Below are 21025 nucleotides of genomic sequence, written 5' to 3'. Positions count from 1 at the left end.
TTATACACACCTTTAAATATATATATATAAAATTGCAGTGAGTAATGCTGCAGGTTGTATTTGCCAAATAACAAACAACATGAGTATTCTGATGCTCCCCATGGTGTACCACAGACCCAAAGAGAGTCTTGATAAATCAAATATAAGTGCTACTCCTAAATAGTCCTAATATTCCTGAATACCAATACTGCACAGTACTCTTCCATTGTCGTAGTAATACTCTATATTGTATTACTAAAAGGAGCAGCTTCCGTCTGTCTGTCATGCTTTATTATAAAGATGTCCTGCTATCAGAATAATATAAATGGTACCGTTGAAAAGTTAATAATAGATTTACTTGGGACAAAAATTCGTGTCCATTTAATCATAAAGATGCCTGTTTTAAAAGCCAGTCTTTCTGGGGGAGAAGAGGAAGAAATGGGATTTGGAACTTAGTGGCATGATTTTATTATTCTAAGACAGCAGGAACCCTTTCAAATTTTAGTAATAGATGTCCATATCTGTGAGGATAGCCGAGAGCAGCGCTTCGCAACTGGTGTGCCATGACAAATCCTCAATGTGCCATGATGCTTTCATAAATTAGAGGAAAGTAAAGAAAATCAATGGAGGAGTATGACTGGGTTTGTGATCCTTTCTTGCTTTCATCTGCAGAGGGCTCAGCGAAGGCGCGAGAACATGGAGATCGAGTTATAGACCTCAGGAGCGACCACACTCTCAAACCCCAGTGTCCGCACTCTCAAGCTGCGGAGAGACCGCACTCAGTTCGACGAGGTGCTTCTGGACGCATTTTGCTGGTAGTAGAAAAACGAAGAGCATCGAACCATCTCTGATCGTGCCATTGAAGTATTGCGACCGTTTTCAACAACATACCTTTGTGAAGTGATCTTCTCAACATTGACACTTATCAAGAACAACAACAACAGGTCGTCTAAAGAGCCTGGATCAGGAAGTTTGTGCAGCTGTTTCCAGCATACAGCCGAACATTAAACCCCTTTGTTTCTCAAGATGGATGCAAGTTTCTCACGAGTGCCAAATTAAAGTTAAGGAATAAAATTTCTCACTTGATCGCTTCTGCGAACAGTTTTTTAAAAATAATTGATTTGACTGCCCTGTGATATTTAATGATATGTTTGGGAGAAGTGTTTTGAAAAAGGTAACGTTTATCTCCTTTTTGGCTGATTGGTAATGAGAATTTCTTTAATAATAAAACTTCAAGTTAATTTATCGTTTAGAAATGTTTCGTACAATACTTTATTCAAGACGATTTAAAAGACTTCAATACTAAAAGACACTAAAAGACGATATAAAGGTGTAAATAATGAATAAAAGGAGTAAAAGTCCCTTGGAGAGGGCTTGTGGGGGCAGGCGAAGCGACACTCCACCATTGGTAGCCCAGAAAACACCCTCAAACTTTCCAACTGTCCGTGAATGTCCTTTTAGACCATAGGGCATGCAGTATATATGGGCTTAATTTTCAATTTTCGTGCAACAACGATGGGGGCAACTTAAAACTTTAATGGGTTTGTAGGAAATGTGTCACTGATTAAGAATATCAATGTCCCCACGCACAAGGGGTGCTCAGAAATGTATAACGAACAGTTGATGAAAATGCATATTAACAAATGGTACATGAAGTGCATGATGACTTCCTGGCTTTTTAATCAGATTGTTCAGTGAACATGTTATTATCTGTTGGGCTTCATAAATTAATAACGTGCATTTATGATAATAATAATAATAATAATAATAATAATAATAATAATACTAAGAGTATTAATGAAAAAAATTTGTTCTGCATCATCTGTTGAACTTTCTGCAGAAGTAGTGTCAGTGTCATCAACAAGTTCCTGGGCTAGGACTTCTGCACAAAGTCCTTCACTGAAGACGATGTCACTCATGCTTCTATTGGCGGACGTGACAAACACAAGTTGCGGGAATGTTCTTTGCAGACGTGTCTTTAAATTCCAGGTCCTACAAGGAGCATCTACATTTTCAACCTCTTGATCGCGTGGATAAATATACGGTTTAATCTTAACAAAGCCAGGATTTCTTGATTTTGAAGTAATCTTTTTTTCACCGTTTCTTCACTGAATACAATGAAAGCATTCATGTAGCCACTCTGAATGTGTGTCAAAGGCTTACTCGGCTTACTCAGGAACCTTGTGTAGGCTCTGTGACAGTCACGATGGTACTGCAACTCACGGGCTACCAAATCTTCACCCTGTATCTGGTGTAGAAGTGCAGTGTCTTCCTTTTGCTTTGCAGCTTCCAGGAGCTGCCCACCACAAATAAACTCACATTTGACTAACGTTACAATATAACTTTTACCAGTTATAGTATTACGTTTGTACTTGTTTGAGTGGCAAACTATGCACTCCTCTGGAAACATGTGACGTTTTCTCCACTCTCGTTGGCTGCCCTTGCCATCTGAACGACGCACACGCTTTTGGCTTGGCTGTCCTCCGTGTAAGTCACTTGGTTGGTTATCCAGTACTTTCATGTCTGTTCCTGTATTTGCATTGATGAAATGATAGAAGATTCAAAGACAACCAAAGAGAATGCAATTAGATTGCTTATTTATTTAAAATGTAACATTACAATATTAGATAATAGATATTGTGTTGTAAAATTTTATCTCCAAACACCTCTTTTGTAGCCAGAATATAGTATAAATGCCTTTTATTAGACAGGCATTTAGAAAGTCACCATTTTCCATAACTTTCTGGAAAACTGGATGAAATTAGATGTACTGGACTTTGTGTTGTGTAATATCTCCCAATAAATCTTTTCATTCTCTCCTTTGCTTACAATACAAGCCAGCATGCTATAGGAGGGGCGGACATAAGTAATTTTTGCGCATTTGTGAGAGAGGGACCAGCGATGCCGGTTAAAACAACAGTATTTCCATGTTTATAATAATAATAATACATTTATTTTATATAGCGCTTTTCAAGAAGCCCAAAGGCGCTTTGACAGAGTACAAAAAAACAAGTGCAAAAAGACAAAAATCAATAGGTAAATAATTATTTGATAATATTATTTGATAATAATTATTTGAATAATTATTTGATAATTCAAATAATAAATAATTATTTGATATTGATTATAAAATCAAAGCAAAAGGAAGGACAAGGAGAAGAGATAGTCAGGGGTTAAATGCTGTGGGTTAAATGTTGAATGCAGTGTTGAACAGGTGGGCCTTGAGTGATGTTTTGAATGTGGTGAGTGAGGAGGAGTCTCTGATGGTGTGAGGTAGTGAGTTCCAGAGGGTGGGAGCAGCGATGGAGAAGGCCCTGTCCACCCAGGATCTGAATTTGATCCGGATGGGGGGGGGGTCAGGAGGTTGGTACCAGCAGAGCGGAGGTTGCGGGTGGGAGTGTGTCGAGAGAGGAGGTCAGTCAGGTAGGATGGGGCCAGGTTATGAAGGGCTTTGTAGGTCAAGAGGAGGATTTTGTACTGGATTCTCTGGGGGATGGGGAGCCAGTGAAGCTTATAAAGGACGGGGGTGATGTGGTCACGGGTCCGGGAATGGGTGAGTAGACAGGCAGCGGAGTTCTGAATGTATTGGAGTTTATTGGTGATTATTGAGGGTGAACCCTGGTGTTGGGCTAGCGGCTAGGGTGTCAGCTTAGGATCCTGGGTTCGAATCCCGGTCGATCGCTGAATTAACGCCAGGGGGGTTGACTCAGCCTGTCATCCTTCCGAGGTCGGCTAATTGAGGACCAGTTCACTGGTAATTCCCTGTTTGTCGTTAAAGGCGGCAAAAAGGGTTGGCGTCAGGAAGGGCATCCGGCCGTAAAACATTGCTTCAAAAAGGGGACCGAAAAACAACAACAACCACGGTTCCCGAAAAAGGCCAACCCCCGCTTGCGGGGAAAAATGGCCTCTAAAGGTGGTTTATATTGAGGGTGAACCATAGAGGAGGCTGTTGCAGTAGTCCAGACGGGAGGTGATGAAGGCGTGGATGAGGGTTTCTGCAGCCGTGGAGGAGAGGGATGGACGGAAACGGGCGATGTTTTTCAGGTGAAAGAAGGCTGTCTTTGTGATCTGTTTAGTGTATTTGGCGAAGGAGAGGGTTTGGTCAAAGATGATGCCAAGATTCCGGATGTGAGGGGAGGTGGATACTGGGAAACCGTCGATGTTGAGGGCAAAGTTATGGGTGGATTTGGTGAGCGTTTTTGGGCCAATGATGATTATTTCAGATTTATCATAGTTAAGTTTGAGGAAGCTGATTTGAAGCCAGGATTTTATTTCAGTGATGCAGTTAGTCAGGATAGAGTGGGTGGCGGTGGAGATGGACTTGGTGGAGATGAAAAGCTGGACGTCATCGGCGAAGCAGTGGAATTGGAGACCATGACGGCGGATTAAGTGACCAAGGGGGGACAGGTACAGGATGAAGAGGAGGGGGCCAGGAACTGAACCTTGGGGGACACCTTGGGGGAGGGGAGCAGTGGGGGATTTGCAGTTATTGATGGAGATGAACTGGCATCTGTCAGAGAGGTATGATTTGATCCAAGAGAGGGCAGTGCCGGTAATGTTAAAGGTGGTTTCAGGTCGGGTGAGGAGGATGGCATGATTGATGGTGTCAAAGGCGGCGCTGAGGTCGAGGAGGATGAGAATGTTGAGGTTGCCGGCGTCAGAGGAGAGGAGAATGTCATTGGTGATTTTGAGGAGAGCAGTTTCAGTACTGTGGTTGGAGCGGAATCCAGATTGGAATGTTTCATACAGGTTATTGGCAGAGAGGTGATGTTTGAGTTGAGTGGCTACAGCACGTTCCAAAACTTTTGACAGAAAGGGTATGTTGGAGATGGGTCTGAAGTTGTTTTAGGTGTCAGGGATTAGTCCAGGTTTTTTCAGAATGGGGGTAACAGCAGCAATTTTGAGGGATGGTGGGACGATGCCTGTAGCCAGGGAGGAGTTTATTGTTGCAGTGATAAGTGGAGAGAGCAGGAAGGGAGGCCTTGACAAAGCTGGAGGGGATGGGGTCAAGAGTGCAGGTGGCAGTTTTCATTCCTATGGAAAGTTCAGAGAGGTCAGTAGGGGAGACTGGGGAGAACTGAGCCAGGGGTTGGCAGGATAAGGGGGGGCAGGTGGTTTGAGGGGGAGCGGGTGCGGTGGTGGTTACGCTGTTGTAGATGTTGTCAATTTTGCTTTGGAAGAATGAAAGGAAGGAGATGCAGTTGTCTACTGTGAATGACTGGGTGGTGGTGTTCAGGGGGCTGAGGAGTTTGTTTATTGTAGAGAAGAGTGCTTTTGGGTTTCTGGAGCCAGAGTGGATAATTTGAGAGTAGTAGGCGGAGCGGGCGCGGGAGAGGGCATCTTTGTAGTGCTGTAGGTGGTCCTTGTAGGCTTGGGAGTGAATTGTGAGACCTGTTTTATTGCAGAGTCTTTCAAGTTGGCGAGCACGAGTTTTCATCAGGCGGAGTTCAGGGGTAAACCAGGGAGCAGAATGGGTGAAAGAAACTGATTTGGTTTTTATAGGTGCAAGCTGGTCAAGGCAGGAGGAGAGAGTGTGGTTGTAGTAGTCAGTGAGGTCAGAAGGGGTGTGGAGGTCAACGAAGGGAGAAGTGGACATTTTTTCAGAGAGGGTGGATGAGAATGAGGTAGGTGAAAGCGCGTTTAGCTTACGGAAGTTGATAGTGCGATAATGCCTTGGTGCTGGGGTGGGGATGTTGATGGTCATAGTGATGGCTAAGTGGTCAGAGAGGGTGAGGTCGGAGCCAGAGAGATGGTGCAAAATTAATCCAGTAGAGCAGACAAGGTCCAGAATGTGCCCACGGTTATGGGTAGGAAAGTTGACATGTTGAGTGAGGTTAAAGCAGGTGAGTAAATCAGTGAAGTCAGTGGTTATTGTGGAGTCAGTGGAGTCCATGTGGATATTGAAATCACCGAGGAGGAGGATTGAGGGGGAGAAGGAACAGAGCTGGGTCAGAAAGTAGGAGACGTCAGACAGGAATGATGGGTGTGGTTTGGGAGGTCGGTAGACGACAGCCATGACTGACTGCGTGTGACCAGAGAGTTTAAAAGCCAGGTGTTCAAATGATGGAGCAGATGAGATGGAGATGAGGCTGGTCTTGATGTCCTGTCAGTGTATTACGGCAATTCCACCACCTCGGCCCTCCGAGCGTGGTTTATTGATGTACGAATATCCATTGGGTGTAGTGAGGTTGAGTGAGAAGTAGTCCAGAGGTTGTTGCCAGGTTTCAGTGAGACAGAGAAAGTCCAGTTTATTATCCAGAATGTAGTCGTTCAGGATGAGGCTTTTGTTGTTGAGGGACCGGGTGTTGAACAGGGTGAGCTTCATGTTTGTTTGTACGGTGGGGATGAACTCAGGTGATTTAGCCAGGGTTTGCAGACAGGAGGTGCGATAGTGTGCGTTGCTGTGACCAGGTGCGCTGGGACGATGAGTGGGAGTGCGCTGAGCCGACCAGTGGGAATGCGCTGAGCCGACCAGAGTACGGGAATGAAGTGACCTGTTTGTAAGTAAACAAACTTACGACCAGAGCCTCTATGAATATATCTGGGTCGTCGGAGGAGTCCGTGGTATTTGATTGCAGAGATGCATGATGGGGTGGAGTAAGTGTTAAGCAGAAGTAGCCTTGCAGCGGAGTACCTTAGAGCCATGTCAGGCAGGAGCAAAGGGGATGAGAACAAGGCCAAGGTCGAGGAGGACGAGTAGGCCTTGCCAGTGGAAGCGGCGAGCAAGACAGTAAAGGCCGAAGCGGCAGACGAAGCACAGGACAGTTCGGGAGCGGGCCTGAGGCAACGGTGGAAGAGCCGGGCAGGCGAAGCCAGGAGCAGAGCCGGGACCGAGCAGGGAGCAGATCCAACGGCCAAAAAGCCGCCACGACCACCAGAAAAGCAGACTATGTACAATGACCCAGTCGGAGAAGCGGCGAGCAAGACAGTAAAGGCCAGAGCGGCAGACGAGGCACAGGACAGTTCGGGAGCGGGCCTGCGGCAACAGTGGAAGAGCCGGGCAGGCGAAGCCAGGAGCAGAGCCGGGACCGAGCAGGGAGCAGATCCAATGGCCAAAAAGCCGCCACGGCCACCAGAAAAGCAGACTATATACAATTACCCAGTCGGAGAAGCGGCGAACAAGTAACGCCAGCGTCCTCTCCAGACCGGACCCGGATGTTTGTTTAGGTCGGATTTCTTTGTAACCAAGCGAATATTTCCTCACTTTTTTTTCCGTGAAATTTATACTTACAATATCATAAAAGTATATATAGCCTCACTATAGAGGCTACAAAGAGATATGAGGTGAATTTGAAGGAAACACACATGGAAGGCTGTTGTATGCACCTGCTTCGCTGATCCCCAGTTAACAGATTTGCAAAAGTTCCTGTAGTCTATGTCCACCCCCTCCAATAATGGCTTTAAGTTTAATATTGTTGCAGTTGTGCCATAAAGGCAAACTCCCTATAGTCAATTGCATGACAACATGTAGCCTGCAGTAGTCAGTTATGTCTTACTGAATGTAAAGATTAGCCCTTCCCATTGTGTCGTAATCAAAACCAATATTGAAGTTAGGCAGAATGTCAAACCTTCATTGGTTAAGGCATGGCCATAACACCAGATGTGTAGAGAGGCGTGGCCAAAAGCACGGCCCACGTGACCAATGGCGAGCCAGGAACCCGTCGCCATGATGTGACAAGCCTCAACGAATGGGAGGCTCTGGAACATTTTGAAGGGCGTGACCAGTTTGATATTAGCCCACGAGCAGCACATTATCGCTCTCTTGCCTTTGGGACTGCTTCGAGGACACACCTGAGCTCTTACCCCTTTCGCCACGCCCACGAGACCTCGCTTGCTTTTCCATATCCACCACGACACGTGTTCTGCCTTTGTTCGGCGCCCGACACCCATCACGTCTGCGCCGATCTTTTGCGCCATCCGGCTGACCCGCAAGCGTTGGCAATTTTCTACAAGACTCACCTGCGCTGAAGTTGTCTGCCTGCGTGGCAGCTCGTCCCACCTGCGCTGAATTTACATCATCCAGGCTGCACATCTCACGATCGAACTACGAGCCACGCACACCAGACCACGTGGGCACCAGCGAGGAATCCCAGCACGTACATCCGTTCGCCCTTAACCAAAGTGTCCTTTGTCCCTGTGAGTGTGTGTGTCAGAGTGTGAAGGTGCCAAGTCGGGGTTATTATCTATATAATAATACCGTAAGGACTCGACTTTGTTATCCCTTTTACGCCGCACCCAGTGACCCGATGCCCATGGCACTAATGCATTTTCCATCTACGAACCGCGCTCTTTGTTTATCACGTACAGCCATACTCGAAAAATCTGAATTCGCCGACTTTGGGACCCAAAAGCATCCGATTATCGGCCGATACGACGCCATCTTATGACACCATCGTATTGGCGTCTGCTGGGCGAAGGCGATGGTCAAATGGTCTTTATCGTCATTTTAATAAAGTTAAATTGAGTGACGTTTTGGAAACGTTTTTTGAAGTTTGAAGTTTTTTCGAATCGAAGTGAAGAAGTTTTTGAAGTTTTGATTTTGGAAACGTTAAATGGAGAAACAGTTTCACAGGAAGAGAATGTGATGTGATGAAGAAGAATCCATCTTTATTTTATTTTTTTGAACCACATTGAAGCTCCACGAAGTCAAGAATGTGAAACTACGTGAATGTAATAAAATAAAAATGTACATAAACGACACAGTTCTATGAAACAGTTTCACAGGAAGAGAATGTGATGAAGAAGAATCCATCTGTTCCGCCATTTGTGCCGGTGTCATCGATGGCGGTGTACGCTAACCTCATCAGGTGGGTTTACCATAATTTCTTCCATATACTGTGATAACAACGAAGTGAAACCGATCAGCAGCCCATCAGTATCTGCTCTATTCACGGTGCTTAAGTTAATCCTTCAAATCATTTAAAAACAACCCAACGTTGACGAAGCATGGCATACGAGGCCCGTTCAAAAAGTTCACGGAACGACGTACTCTCAAATGTCTGAGGCCAAAATGTTTGTTTTTTTCCCCCCTTACACAACGGAAACAACAACTGGATAGGTAGGGCCGAGGCCTACGCTTACGTTTCGCTCCTGCATCTGCCACCGTTCATGATTATCAAAGTAGGCTTTACCCTGTTCACGATAAGGTAGAAATCAGTGAGGTGTATACGAAGAGATAAAAGGATGGTATTGACTTCGAGACGGTACGTGATAGTTGGTTGCGGCTGGCTGATGCCACGTTTTTTTTTTTCCTAAGTGCCATGGATGCTGATGGACATAATAAAGGTATCGGCTGATCTCTCATCGTAATATTACCCGATGGAAACGAACTGTTTCTTTGTTTGTCATTTCCTGTGCAATAATGTCAAATTGATAAGTCAGACATCCTTTTCTATTGACAGCTGCGCTCCTTTTCAATGGCATTGTCTATTGATATGCATGTTCTTCTTTCATATAATTTTACACATGCACAATCAGTATTTCAACTCTTGCAGACATTGGAAAGGAAGTTGACTCACAGGCCAACTCTCTGGCTCAATCACAGGCCGACGCACAGGCGATGTAATTGTGAGTAGCATTTTTGCACAAGTGAAAATTGAAAATACACGTTTTTGGTATGTGGCTATGTTCTTTAGTGTTTGTTTTGTCTCTAACAATATAAAATACAAAGTCAGGAGGTGACACTTTATACACAGTGTAAGTTGGATTCTACAAAGTGGCGCCTTTTTCTTGATTTTGTTCACACAAATCCAACCCACACCATATAGTCTCATAAAAATGGCCAGAGTGGTGCTATGCCGATTCCTATTACGAATCCATTCATTTTTCAAAAGTATATCGTAGCGTTGTCATTTAAGTAGATTGCAATAAATACGTTGTTCATATACGCACTCTTCATTCTCAACTTTCTTCCTAACTCTTACTCGGACAAGCAAATCCCCTATGCCATCCATATTGGTACACTCTATCCATACACCACATCCTCCCTTCCGTGGATGTTCCACGGGTTTCGGCTAGTTAGGTAATATTTGTTAAGGTAAATCTTCGTCTCTTTCTCTGTGCCTTCTGAATAAAAGGCTGTACATTTTGTTCCTTTCCAACCTGTTCGGTACGTCCTTTCACCAATTGGCCTAGCATCATCCGGGACCGAATTTGGCTAGTCTCAGGTCCATAAATCTCGTGGGGTAAGGCCGCTTTCCACACCGTGTGCAAAACCGCTCGGCATTCCATAAGGTGTGGGAAAGTGAGGGTTCGATCACGTGGAGGGCTCGATCGTGCGGAGGGTTCGGCACGTGCGTGCACCTTGACGTGTGCTCGGCACCTTGAATTTGGAACCCTCCCGGCCCGGTCATCTCGCGATTGTAACAAATTGTCAGGAATGGGGATTCGTACCTTTTTCTCGTACTCCTCGGTCGTTCCTCCTCGACTGTAACAATATCAAATCATTGACATTTATAATTCCCTGATTAACCATGATTCCAAAATTACAGTAAAATTGTACTACCACAGCAAGTTGAACATGATACAAAGTCACTAACTTAGTCTTCCACCAAATCATCATCATTCACATGTCCAATCTAACGTTACATAAGTTAATTTTAAAGTCAGTCTCAATGCATGGTGCATGTTTACACATACCTTGTCCTTGAGAAGTAGATTTCTTTGCAAATGACTTCTCTTTTCTTCTGATTTTACTGATGTCACAAAAGCGCTTGTAGCAATTGTAGTGGTAGCCAATGTTACTCGACGGCGAGGGCTGAGCCGCAATGCATGTAGCAGTATCGTGAAAACCAATACCAAGCTTTGTTGCAATCTCGGTAACTATATCACTCTCTTTGCAGTCGTAATTCACCCATTTGCGAGCGAAATCGACAAATCGTTTCCACGATTCACTGTCGGACAGTGTCAGTCGGACACTCCTGTTTGGGATTATAATTGAACACGATGAAGTTACTTTTTGTTGTACAATGTACATGCATAACGCTAAATTTTGAAGAAAATGTACGATCCGCCACAGAACTGCATTCCGTGGGCGCCGCCATCTTTGGATCGCAGTGCAATGGCATGGCGACCGTGATTGGATTATTCTGGGAAACTACGTCATCCATTTCACTGAGCGTCAAAGACGGCAACGCTGATTGGCCTATTTCATCACGTGCATCGATTGGTCAGCAAAATTTGATGTGACATTATTTACCGAAATTGTTCGATTTTTACGCTTTTATGAGCAATTTTGAGGATTGTGGACACACATTTTCTGAATGCTTATAATATTTTTGGAATTATTGATCAAGAATAAAGTTGCCCCCAGTAATGTTGCACGAAACAGAGTTAGATACGGACGTATTGTGGTCTATTTCTTTCATTGGTCCGCCATTGCTTGCACCCCGAGAAGCAATCGGCCGTAACAAAATTAGCATCAGCCCGGCGGATACCAATAGTTGCTCGGCCGTCTAAATTTCCATCCAGGAACAAAAGTGGTACACCGCCGGAGGGTACATTCCCCGATTGGAACAGTCACGTGGTACAGGTAAGCGGTGTCAGACGATTGGACCCTGCTATCACGCGACAAACCAGGTGTCAGCTGTCAGGTGTTCGTAATTGCTGGTTCACAACCTGCCAAAGTACGAAGTTATTCATACACGGCAGCCCCAGGTCTGGCAAGTTCAGACTCCGCAGCTGGGGAGTGTACATTCGAGTCCCATCTGGGTTGAATAATTTTTTCCTTCTTACCTTTTGAAGTCTTTTATATCGTCTTCAATAATTAATCAAAGGAAGGCGTGAAGCCCTCCTCCCTTTATATGGGACTAGCAGAAGTACCCGGCATTGCCGGGCGGGGGAGGGGAACGGGGGGGCAGCGAGCCCCTTGGCAAAGCGAGCGATTTTTTTTCATAGCGTCATAGCGATTTTTTTTTCATAGCGTTCATAGCGTCATATCGTTCATAGCGTCATAACGTTTCATAGCGTCATAGCGATTTTTTTTTTCATAGCGGTCATAGCGTTTCATAGCGTCATATCGTTCATAGCGTCATATCGTTCATAGCGTCATATCGTTCATAGCGTCATAGCGTTCATAGCGTCATCACGTCATCACGTGATCGCTCTGAGCGAATCAGCGCCCACCTGCTCTGATTCCGTTGATTCCGTGCGCTGAAATGCGCTGAGGTAAATATGAATAAAAAATATGGATCGTCAAATATTTTGAGTTCGGCCATGTTCGTCCCACGCTCAATGGCCATGTCTATGTCAAATATCAAGCACGTAAACCTCTCCGTTTAGGAGTCTATCGGTAACATTACACACACACACACAAACTGTGTTTTATATATATAGATAGTTTCTCTGTATGCATCTTTTACATGGGGACTGAAAATTTGTTGCTTGGCTTCTACTGGTATAATATATTGTTGCGGTTCTGAGAATGTACATATATCTCTATATATAAAGGAGGAGTGTCTGTCTGTCTGGATGTCCGCTTATAACTCAAGAACTACACATCGGAGAAAAGTTTTAGACACAGATTCGGAATCAGCATAAAATTCCGGTGGTTATAGGCTACTTTTTATTTTAATATCAAAGGTTTAGAAAACCACGCCAGCTGCAATTCCATGGTGTAGTTTGTGGCGGCGCTATTGCCCCTTTCCGATCCCATGACGCATTGCGGTTACGATTCGCGATAAGGTCTATGCGCTATCACCCACACTTTTCCACCTTTTAATCAGATTTACCTTATCGTCCATCGTAACCACATTACGCTTGGAAACACCAGCATTATCCTTCTTCGGACCCATGGCTAACACAGACACAGTAAAGGAATACTGTACGTCGCCTCTGTTTTGAATGAGAATCAGCGGTTGCGCGTACGTACAGTATACTGTACATACATATTTATATTTTTTTAATGTGCTTTGTATTGTATTTTAAATTGTTTTTTTAGCTTCTTTTATTGTTAATTTATGTACTATTTTATTTATTTTAAATATATTTTTAAGGAAAACATGTTTTCACGTCCGTAGGAGTGACGTAATGTCGCACATAATGACGTTCGCTGCCCGGTCATGAAAGAAATTATGATTCTCTTGCCAAAGTGACATGAAGATCAGGCAGTAAACCTCCCAACTGAGTTTCTCAACAGTCGTCAGCCTCAAATACTCCCAACACACAGGTTGATTCTCAAGGTGGGAGCACCAATCATGCTTCTAAGGAATCTTGATCCACCAAAGCTGTGTAATGGAACACGATTGACAATCCAGCAAATGATGCCGCATGTCCTAGAGGCAACCATCCTCTCAGGACAATACAGAGGAGAGAAAGTATTCATTCCAAGGATACCACTTATTCCACCCCTGACCTTCCATTCTCCTTCAAGAGGATTCAGTTCCCCATCAGGCTATGTTTTGCTATGTCCATCAACAGGGCACAGGGGCAATCAATGAAGGTTGTAGGCCTGAACTTCACAGAACAAGTGTTTGCCCATGGCCAGCTGTATGTGGGCTGCTCGAGGGTTGGAAAACCAAGCAATCTTTATGTTTTGGCACCACGTAAGAAAACCAGAAATGTTGTATACCCAGAGGTTTTGAGAAATTGAAAATTGAAAAAACGTCATGTAGGAAATGTACTGTGATATTGCTCTAAAATATACATGTTCTTTTCATCATATATTTGTATTGTTCTTATTCAACCTGGGCGAAGCCAGGTACCTCAGCTAGTGATTAATAAAGGATAAAGGTTTGCCCCCATAGTTAGTCCACATGAAACACGTAGGCCACCTTAGAACATTAGTTATGTCATAGTATATGTGAGGATAAGGCCATTTCCAATAGAGATACCTGCGTTGTGTAAATAAATTAATAAGAGTAGGTCCCGTTCATTTTGCGGCCCACCCTCCAATCGACCTCGTTGGGCAGCATCCAGTCTGCGCCCCATTTTTGCTATTGCCCCTCGCATTAGGATGCTCAAACCAGCCAAATGCCACGAGGTAGGCCTGGAAAAGGGGGAGGAGCGTGAGGTCAGGGTGTGGCCACGTCAAGCAGCACGTCAAGGGCGGAGCCGGTAAGAGCCAACAACCAACCAGGGCTCAGGTGGAATGGCGTGAGGGGCGTGGTAGAGCGCGGCTGGCAAATTCCAGAGGGTTCGCTGGGCGGCGCTATATAAACGCGCACGCAAAGCCCTTCCACAGGACTGACGCAACTGCACTCGTTGTAAGAGGACTGATGCAACTGCACTCGTAAGAGGACAGGCGCAACTGCACTCGTTGTAAGAGGACTGGCCAGAAGGAATATATGAGCGGAGCCCTCGTTGGAAGTTTGGCTTATTGAGGATGGTGCAACGAGGCCCCGTGAGGAAAACGCATCAAGCAGCGCGTGCGAGCTGCCGATTATTATGTACGCGGTTGAGCCGCGAGTGCGTTTATTACATACGCGACCATGGTCGCCAGTAACCGCCAGCCTACCTTTCGCTCGCATTCCACCCTATAATTGTCTGCTCCGCGTACATGACAGGAGGCGAGTTTCTGGCCGCTGACCATCACCACGGTACGAGTCGGGGACCGGAGTGAGCTGCCTGGACGCCATCATCCCCGGACCATCAACCCTGACCATCTACATCCCCATATGAGTGTGTGTGTGCGCGGCCCGTTCGTCCAGGGATAAGTTAACACTGCATAAGCTTCTCTGTGTACTTCTCTTCCTTCCTGTACAAATTATAATAAACGAATCTGTTCTTCCTGTGTCTTCCTAATTCGACCGTATCTGTATCAGTCTTTTCCTCCATTGGGTAAGCGTGGCACGATTCGGAATCGCTCAGATCGGGTTTAGTACCTTTTAACGGCCCGGATCACGGCTCGGTATCGCTCGGTGTTTCCATTAAAACCGTGGTTCGGGCGGGGTTATTTCCTTGCTTCCTGGGAGGCGTTGGTAATTAGGTAATAGGAATAATTCGGCCTACCACCCTATTCAACGCTGACCGGAAGGAACGTCATAGCCCCGGATCGTGTCGGCTAGATAAAAGACAAGGGGATTAATCCCCCCTTGGGAAGGGGGAAGGCCGACGTTGAGATCCGCAACAATATATATACAACAACAACAACATGCATTTTAAGGCCATTTTCCCTGCGAGAGCGGGGGTTAGCCTTGCGATCCCCATGACAATCTTCTCCATTTTGCCCTATTTTCTGCATCTCTCCTTGTTAACCCCCTTGCCCGCATTTCTTCTTCGACCATCTTTAGCCAAGTCTTTCTCAGTCTTTCCCGTCCTTTACTTCCTTCTACATTCATTTCCATCACTCTTCTCAACCAGCCACTTTCATCCTTCCTCAACACATGACCAAACCATCTCAAACTGTTTCTCTTCACAGCATCCATCACAGGTAGTCCACGGGCTGGATAGACCCACCGTGCACCCCCCCCCCCCCCCCCCCCCCCCAGATTCCTCACCCACTGGTATATTTTTGTCCATTAGGGTCTCCTTGATGAAAAAAAAGATGTTAACAAGGAAAATGTCGGGATGGACTTTATGTTATCACCCTATTTTCATAGGTACCCCCTAGACGACATCTTGCGATTTTTGAATATTTAATTTAAGGGGGTATGGTTACTTTTTTGGCTAGTATGTCAGTATCAACAATCTGATCATTACAATTTATATATCATTTAAAAGGTAATTGAATTACCTCTCCAATGGTGTATTAATATTTTAGCGACCACCACTATTCATACATCTACAACCGTTCGAAGTGAATATATATCGACAAGTCTCATAAAACATCGAAAATATCCCCTCGTATACCAAAACATATTTTTAATTTTTTTTTTTTAAACAGGTACACGCTATTAATGAGTATTTATAAGATGGAAACACATACAAGAAGATAATCAAAACATATTTTGACTTTCAGATTATTATAAGCCTCAGGAAAATGTGAAAAACCAAGATGGCCGCCAAATCGTTATACGAAAATCTGTAAATTCTCATATTTTCCCTCTCAGGTGAGATACATACATGAATGAAAGTTCCTTTTGTATGTTGTCAGACCCAAGGAATCCATTTCCACCAATGTGTTTAGAAAATAAGTACAACTTATCAAGATGGCAGCCATGTCCAATTGAAAATTGCTAAACATCAATTATGTTTTAACATTTTTGTACCATAGTGAAATTATCGTTACAACAATGAAAGGTTGTTTTGTTCAGTTTATGACCGAATCCTGTTTTTGTATCATTTGAGGTATATGTTCCATAACGATGTGTAGCCCGTGATCAAGATGAAACCCTATCACTCCAGTTCCATACAGCATGGGTACCACAGACGGATTCCTGGCCAAGACAGACAAAGCGAGGGGTCTGCAACATCTCCTGAAGGATACAGAAGATGTTCCACTACCAAGAGCTGATACCCTAATTATTCAAGATGGCAATGCCTTATTTCACACCTTGCAGGACATCCCAGGCAATTTCCAACAAATCGCTTACAGAATATATGATGCTATGCCCAAGCAGAACGACATTGTATTCAGCACAGACATGTACAAAGCTCAATCGGTGAAGGGGATGGAACGTGAAAGACGAGGATGCGGAGACAAGTTGATTATCCGTGGACCACTGACAAAGAAACCCATCAATTGGAAGCTCTTCTTAATGAATGATCACAACAAAATACAACTGAGCCAAGTTCTGAGTGATGTTTGGAGTGAGAACGAATTCGCTTCAAAACTGCGCCAGCATAAGATGGTTGTCGTAGTTGAAGGACATGTCTACATGTTGAGCTCAGATGATGGAACCACAATGAAAAGAACTGAAATTACTTCCCTGTATTCAACACAAGAGAGACAGACACGCGAGTCATTATATACTGTCTCAATGCACAAGAGAGAGGATACCAGGTTGTACGTATCCGAAGTCCAGATAGCGATGTGTTCTTCATTGCTCTTCATCACGCTCTGACCCTAGATGTAACACTGCTATTCGACACAGGCTCTGGAAATAAAAAGCGGCTCATAAATGTCACAGATCTTGCACATGGCTATGGTCAACAGTTCTGCACTGCCGTGATGGCCTTACATGCATTTACGCACTGTGATACCACTAGTGCCTCCAAGGGCATTGGGAAAATGCGGCCAATTAAAGTGCTCCAAAAGATGCCAGCATTCCAGTCTGTATTAGCGAGCCTTGGAGACGAATGGACTGTTCCTGAAGCTGTGGACACTGAATTGGAGGCATTCACGTGTGCTATCTACGGGAAACCCCGGTATAAGAAGGTAGACAACTTACGCTACGTAATGCTTAAGGAGAAATGTGGCAGTCCTGATGGAGCAGTTAATCTCGGTCTGAAGGAGCTGTGCTCCAACGCGAGTCAAAAGGATTGACGCGACCAAAGACAGAAATTCGTCCGAGTTGCTTTATTACACGTATCAAACTCGGGTACTCTGAAAAGCCCGTTTATCGGGCAGCAATATATATACACATTTATGCCGGAGCGTTTGCCCGGGAACAGCGAGACCGGGCATGCCCGGGTGTCAAGGGCGAGTCCTGCAAAGGTGAGTCTGGACCTGCCCGGGCATCCTGGGCGAGCCTTGGAAAGGCGAGGCTGGGCGTGCCTGGGCGTTCTGGGCGAGCCCTGGAAAGGCGAGAGCGGGCATGCCCGGCGTCCTGGGCGAGCCCTGGAAAGACGAGACTGGGCATGCCCGGGAAAGCATGCCCGGGAGGTTCGGGCGAGCCCGGGAATAGCGAGTCCGGGCATGCCCGGGAGAGGCGCGTCTGGGCCCGTCTGGACGAGCCCGGCATGGCGATTGCGCCCTGGCCGCGTCCTGGTAGGTGCAAGGCGATTATGTACACCCAGCGGTAACCGCTACACACGCCCCTCCAGAATCGACCTGCACCGGCAGGGTCAATTTAAGGGGGGTCCGGATGACCCGGCCGAAGCGACCCCTGGAGGGTCGTGGGGGGGGGGGGGGTCCGATGTGGTGGTGGGTGGTCGAGCGGGGGGAACTGTGGATGGGGGGCGGCCTCGCCACGGAGGAAGGGTCAACCGTGGTGGTCGGTCGATGTCCACAGAAATCCGGTCCGACCGGCCGCCGAAGTCGACGACGAATGACTTGTCGCCCCGTCGCAGGACCCGGAAGGGCCCGTCGTACGGTGGCCGGAGTGGCCCCCGGTGTGCGTCATGACGCACAAAGACGTACTCCGCTGTGCGAAGCGCCGGGGGGGACGTAGGACTGGGGGCCACCGTGGCGAGACGTCGGCACGGGGGCAAATCGTCGGGCGGCCTCCTGGAGGTCCGAGCGCTGGCGGGTGGCGGACCAGGGACTGGTAGCGTCGGGCACGAACTCGCCCGGGACGCGGAGCGGCTGGCCGTAGACGAGCTCGGCGGCGGACGCCCGGAGGTCCTCTTTGGGGGCCGTGCGGAGGCCCAAAAGGACCCACGGCAGCCGGTCGACCCAACCGTCGTCCTGAAGGCCGGCCATGAGTGCGGCCTTCATGGAGCGGTGAAACCGCTCACACAACCCGTTGGCTTGGGGGTGGTAGGCCGTGGTGCGGTGCAGAGTGACTCCCAACGAGCAGGCGACCGCGCCCCAAAGTTCGGACGTGAACTCGGGGCCGCAGTCGGACGAGATGTCCCCCGGTGCGCCGAAGCGCGCGACCCAGGTGGCGCTGAATGCCTGCGCCACGTCGGCGGTGGTGGTGGGGGTGAGGGGCACGGCCTCCGGCCACCTGGTGGTCCTGTCCACCATGGTGAGCAGGTGGGTGAACCCCCGCGATGGGGCAGGGGACCCACCAGGTCCACGTGGACGTGGTCGAAACGCCGTTCAGGCACGGTGAAAGGTGCCAGCGGGGCCTGGGTGTGGCGGTGGACCTTGGCCCGCTGGCAGGCCGTAAAGGCGTTGGCCCAGTCGCGGACGTCCCGTCGAAGGCCGTGCCAGACGAAACGCGCCGACACCAGCTTCTGAGAAGCTTTCCGGCCCGGGTGAGAAAGGCCGTGGATGGAGGCGAAGATGCGGCGCTGCCAGGTAACGGGCACGATGGGGCGAGGCTGGCCCTGGGAGACGTCGCAGAGCAGGACAGTGTCCGCGGAGGGGATGTCGGCCAGGCGGAGGCCCGTGTCCGCCGCCCGGAGGGCCTGCACCGTGGTGTCGGCGGTCTGGTCGGCCGCCATGAGCGCGAAGTCCACGCCGAGGTGGACCGCGTTCGCGCTGGCCCGAGAAAGACAGTCGGCCACGGCATTGTCTTTGCCGGCGACGTGCCGGATGTCCGTGGTAAACTCCGACACGGCGGAGAGGTGGCGCTGCTGGCGGGCCGACCGCGGCTCCGTGACTTTGGCCATTGCGTAAACCAATGGCTTGTGGTCGACGAAAGCCGTGAACGGGCGGCCCTCCAGGAGGTGGCGGAAATGGCGAACGGCCAGGAATAGACCGAGGAGCTCGCGGTCGAACGTGCTGTATTTTAACTCGTTCGGCCGGAGTTGCCGGCTGAAAAAAGCAAGTGGCTGCCAAACCCCATCCACCCATTGTTCATGGACGGCGCCCACCGCATAGTTGGAGGCGTCCGTAGTGAGGGCGATGGGCACGTTGAGCACCGGGTGAGCCAGCAGCGTCGCGTTGGCGAGGGCCCGCTTTGCGCTCGTGAATGCCGCGTCCATGGCCGCGGACCAGACGATGTCATGCTTGGCCGGCTTGCCCCAGAGGGCCTCGTAAAGGGGCCGCATGGGCTGAGCAGCGCGGGGCACGAATCGGTGATAAAAATTCACCATGCCGAGAACTCTTGTAGTGCCTTGATGGAGCGGGGACGCGGGAACGCGGTGATGGCCTCGACCTTGGTCGGCAGCGGCACGGCCCCGGTCTTGGTGATGCGGTGGCCCAAAAAGTCAACGGTCGTCGTGCCGAAGTGGCATTTGGCCGGGTTGACAATTAAGCCGTGCTCGCTGAGGCGACCGAACAGTGTTCGGAGGTGGAGGAGGTGCTCGGCGCGGGACGTGCTGGCGACGAGGATGTCGTCCAGATAGACAAAAAGAAATGGCAGGTCGCGCAGCACGCCGTCCATCAAGCGTTGGAACGCCTGGGCCGCGTTCTTGAGGCCAAACGACATCCTCAAAAATTCGAACAGGCCGAACGGCGTGATGACGGCCGTCTTCGGGACGTCGGCCGGCCGGACAGGTACCTGGTGGTATCCCCGTATCAGGTCAATTTTTGGAAATATGACCCGTCCCGCCAAACGGGCGGAAAAGTCCTGGATGTGCGGGATCGGGTACCTGTCGGGGGTGATAGCGTCTTTGAGGCGGCGGTAGTCGCCACACGGGCGCCATCCGCCCCCCGGCTTTGGCACGATGTGCAGTGGCGAGGCCCACGCGCTATCGGAGCGCCGCACGATGCTGAGGCGCTCCAACGTGTTGAACTCGGCCTTTGCCACGGCGAGCTTGGCCGGGTCGAGGCGGCGGGCCCTGGCGTAGACCGGCGGGCCCGTAGTGGGGATGTGGTGCTCGATCCCATGTCGCACTGCGACGGCCGAAAACGTCGGCCGCGTGAGGGCCGGGAATTCCGCGAGCAGGCGAGCGAACTCGTTCGCCGTCGGGAGGGCGCATGCCAGTTCGGTCGGCGCGGAGCTGCTCATCGTACACGCCAGGGAGCTGAAGGTCTCGGCGTTGACAAGGCGACGTCGTTTGACGTTGACCAGCAGCCTGTGCGCGCAGAGGAAGTCGGCGCCCAGCAAAACCATGGGGACGCTGGCGGTCACAAAGGTCCACTGAAAGCGCTGGCTGCCGAAGCAGAGGGTGACGTTGCGCGGGCCGAAAGTGCGTATGGCCGATCCATTAGCAGCGACCAAAGAGGGGCCGCAAACGGCGTTCCGCCTGTCCTGCTCGGAGGCGGGTATGACGCTCAGTTGGGCGCCGGTGTCACAAAGGAAACGCCGCCCGGACGCTTTGTCCTTAATAAAAAGCAAGTTGCCCGAGTGGCCGGCGCTCATGGCTGGTAATGAAGGCCGCCCCGGCCGTTTCCCGACTTGCCGAAAGTGCACGGGGGTCGGCATGTCCGAGCCTTGTGTCGGAACCTGGCGTG

At 48.5% G+C, this 21025-nt stretch overlaps 1 protein-coding gene across 5 annotated transcripts in view; it reads left to right on the top strand.

Moving 5' to 3' along the window:
* Positions 1-2798, top strand: part of LOC137432624 (uncharacterized) — a 73304-nt gene extending 70506 nt beyond the window's left edge. For 4 of the 5 annotated variants that reach the window (XM_068124699.2, XM_068124697.2, XM_068124698.2 and 1 more), the window contains one exon: positions 652-1760. In XM_068124699.2, the coding sequence (XP_067980800.2) occupies positions 652-693 (42 nt within the window). In that variant the 3' untranslated portion in view covers positions 694-1760. Of the gene's footprint in view, positions 1-651 lie in introns of all 5 variants that reach the window. The other variant, XM_068124696.2, reaches the window with a different exon arrangement.
* The last annotated feature ends 18227 nt before the right edge of the window (positions 2799-21025 follow it).

The sequence above is a fragment of the Myxine glutinosa genome, chromosome 8 (genome assembly GCF_964187855.1).
Source record: "Myxine glutinosa chromosome 8, kmMyxGlut1.1, whole genome shotgun sequence".
NCBI classification, from domain to species: Eukaryota; Metazoa; Chordata; class Myxini; order Myxiniformes; family Myxinidae; genus Myxine; species Myxine glutinosa.
Note: the sequence above shows the minus strand (reverse complement) of the source record. Positions and strands in the feature narration are given on the sequence as shown.